General features: G+C 45.5%; 2 protein-coding genes and 1 long non-coding RNA gene across 3 annotated transcripts in view; 1 reads left to right on the forward strand and 2 right to left on the reverse strand.

Moving 5' to 3' along the window:
* The window catches only part of LOC104914543, a 24194-nt gene that overhangs the window by 6340 nt on the left and 14519 nt on the right, over positions 1–3335 (forward strand). The window lies entirely within an intron of this gene.
* The window catches only part of LOC100547603 (acidic mammalian chitinase-like), a 27294-nt gene that overhangs the window by 2695 nt on the left and 21264 nt on the right, over positions 1–3335 (reverse strand). The window lies entirely within an intron of this gene.
* On the reverse strand, positions 56–2234 carry LOC104914545 (acidic mammalian chitinase-like). The gene is given in 5 exon segments (XM_010724410.3): positions 56–124; positions 126–132; positions 494–695; positions 1486–1515; positions 2107–2234. Coding segments are annotated over 5 exon segments (375 nt in total). The 5' UTR covers positions 2189–2234; the 3' UTR covers positions 56–70.

Raw genomic sequence — 3335 nt, forward strand, 5'->3', positions numbered from 1 at the left:
TTGGGGCTTGGTTGGTGCCTCTTTTCCCCTTCCCTTCCCTTTCCAGTGTGCCGTTATGGGAAGTGGGAACTTACTTGGCTGTTCCAAAATTCCATCCTCCAATTGCCAGGAGAGTCTTGAGATTTTCCATTCCTGCAAAAGGGACGGACATGAACATGTTTCACTGCAAAGAATGGTTTAGCATTGCTGTTTCTAACTTCAGACAAAAGACCAACACAAAGCACAGTGTGCCTGCTTTTCTGGAAAGTGGCTGTTGCAGCTGCAATTGTACGCTGTGATGTTGTGGAGTGACACCCAAGGAGCAGGTCGGGAGCACAGTGACTGATGTTCCTCATCCCCAGAGGACCAATGCTGGCAGCCTGGACAGCCTTTGCTGCCCAACACTGTCTCCAATTCTCCTCAGCACCTCACTGCTCACGCAGGGAATGGCTGCTGTGTAATGGGCAGGTCCTGAACAAGTGATTAAACGATGCCTGATGCTGTCAGTACGTACTGATTTTTCAGTCCGTTGAAGGACTTGTAGAGGGTCTCATCATTCCATTCATAAGTTGTGATCTCATTGTTGGACATCCCAGCAAAGGCGTATAGTAGGTGTGTGCACAGGCATGGGTCGATGTTGTCTGGCATATATTTTCCCAGGCCAGGCCTGTATTGAGCCCAGTTGGTGAAATAGCATGAGAGCACGTAGGCAGTGCCTGCAGAGAAATAGAGATGGGATAGTGAGAGAAGAAAACAGGGTGAATGTGTTTGAAATGCTGTCGGACTCGCATGCTGTCCATGCAAATAGCTGCATGAGGCCGTGTTATTTCTTATAACCATCCTTCATACCACTCAGTAATTCAGCACTGGCTTGCAACCTATGTGAAATCCAATCTGAAATGATTGGGCAATACTTCCTTGCAGATAAGAGTTCAGAGAAAGTGAAATCGTACTGGTTGTTTGTGAGTCATCTCAGCAAAATCATAATGGGTTTCTTTCCTTCTTTCTTTGTTTCCATAAATGAGTCTATCTAGGAGCCTCTTGCATACTGTAACTGATGAATCAGGGTTGTTATGGCTGGCGAGTCTCTTCCCTAAACTGAGTTTTTCTCCCTTGCTGCCAGGTGAGGAAGAACAGAGGCAGAATGGATCTCCGGTGAGGCACTCAGAATGAGGAAGGTTTTTGTCTCTGCTGTAGTGCTTTCTTCACCGGTCTGTGAAGTCAAACATAGCCTTTCTGCATAGCCGCAGACTGGCTGCACTCAGACGTCATTAAAGCTGAGCAGGAAGAGACTAAGGGGAACCTTGTAGGAAAGCAAGCAGCATATTTACACTTCATGCACACTATGCTTTGTTAAAGTGCTGTCTGCAGAGACACAGCTACTGAGTGCTAAGCAGGCTTTGAGTCCTTCCTGTCTTGTTAAAGAGTTAGCTAGTGTGTCCATTCCAGGTACATGCAGATCCTGAAGAATGTTTTGTAGAGCTGTTTTGTGTAGAAAGCACGTACCTATCTGGGCGTTCAGCAGGAGGGCCAGACCTTTGAAGAAAAAATGTAGGATTAGTCTTTGAACTGAGAGATGCAAGGCAGAACTGGGCTGAACCTAATGTAACTTGTACCCAAGGTCGCTGGTCACTTTGAGGACAGGGGAAACTGTGGTAAAGAGGTCATGTGCGTATTAAATTGTGAAACTGAATTTGTTTGTGATCATTTTGTTTCCTCGAATAAGATACAGGAATATAGATTGTTCAGCACAGGTCTGCTGAGTGTTCATTTGGAAATGGGTATAATTTGAGGAACAATTTCACGTAGAATAGAAAAGAAGCTGGATAGCTCACATTGAGAATTTTGAGAGTTTGTGTTTTTTTCCTTTGTTTTGTTCAAAAAGAAAATGCCAATTTCAAATAACAATGAACCATATTGATTTTAAATGCATAAAGTATCTTCTCAGTGGTACTGAAAAGTCTAACTATCCATCCTGAAAGCTACTGTTATATATTTTTTTCCTTTGAAAGGAGTGTGCAACATCTTGAATTCCATAGAACCTCTCTTCTATCACCTGGTGTAAGAGTGAGAGAGCCATGGTACTTGTCATAAAGGCAGAGAAGTAAATTTTGTAGCAGGACTTACCGGTAAGCAAAATGAGCTTGGCCATCTTTGACCAGAACTGATCTGCTGTGGACCATTTCTCACTTTTATATGCTGCTCTCATTTCATGCTAGTCTTGTGTCAACAAAGATGCCCAAACATTGCACATGTTGGTAAAGATCAGTGTCACGGTAAAATGATAGAAATACAATTGGCCTTAACACTCTATTTGGAAAAAAAAACAGTATTATCATGCTCTGCCACTTTGTGATGCTGCCTGAGCAGTGGAAGAACAAGATTAAATGACTTTTCTTAGAAATTCTCTTTACCAATAGAGACTTTGTGTCAATATTGGTGATTACACCGGAGTAGATGTCTGAAGTGTTCAACCTTGCACTGCCATTGTGTCTGCCCAGAGGCGGCAGGTGCTGCCAAACCAAAGGTGCTTTACAAGGTTTTGGTCTCCTTGGCTGGAGGTCAGAGAGGTGAGACTGAGTAGAGCTTGGACCTACGGCAGTGCAGGACTCAGGAGCTCACAGCTGTTGGCAGGTGATTGCTTGGGATCCAGGGGACTTTTTGGTCTGAATTCTCTGTTGCACATGCCACTTCCCCTGCTGTGAGCCGTAGCTTTATTCATGTTAAGATGATGTGAAGGTGGTTCAAAGTGATTTCAAGGCGGTTGCCAAGACTTGCTGCAATGGGAGCCCTGAAAATGCCCACAAAGTTGTCCATGTACTTGTTCTGAAACTATGCAACTGCCTTAAAAGCTCATTTGGCTGCAGACGTGGAGTACGGAGGAATGAGATCACAGAATCACAGAATCACAGAATTGTAGGGGTTGGAAGGGACCTCTAGAGATCATCGAGACCAACCCCCTGCCAAAGCAGGTTCCCTACACCAGGTCGCACAGGTAGGCTTCCAGGCGAGACTTGAATATCTCCAGAGAAGGAGACTCCACAACCTCCCTGGGCAGCCTGTTCCAGTGCTCCGTCACCTCACCGTGAAGAAGTTCTTACGCACATTCGTGCGAAACTTCCTGTGCTGCAGCTGATGTCCGTTTCCCCTCGTCCTGTCTGCACGTACCACTGAAAAGAGCCTGGCCTCACCGCTATGGCCGCCACACCTCAGATATTTATAAACCTGGATCAGGTCCCCTCTCAGTCTTCTTTCTCAAGGCTAAACAGACCCCAGTTTCACTCAGCCTTTCTTCATAGGGGAGATGCTCCAGGCCCCTTTCACCATCTTTGTGGCCTCCGCTGGACTCTTTCCAA

Source organism: Meleagris gallopavo, chromosome 28 (assembly GCF_000146605.3).
Source record: "Meleagris gallopavo isolate NT-WF06-2002-E0010 breed Aviagen turkey brand Nicholas breeding stock chromosome 28, Turkey_5.1, whole genome shotgun sequence".
NCBI lineage: Eukaryota > Metazoa > Chordata > Aves > Galliformes > Phasianidae > Meleagris > Meleagris gallopavo.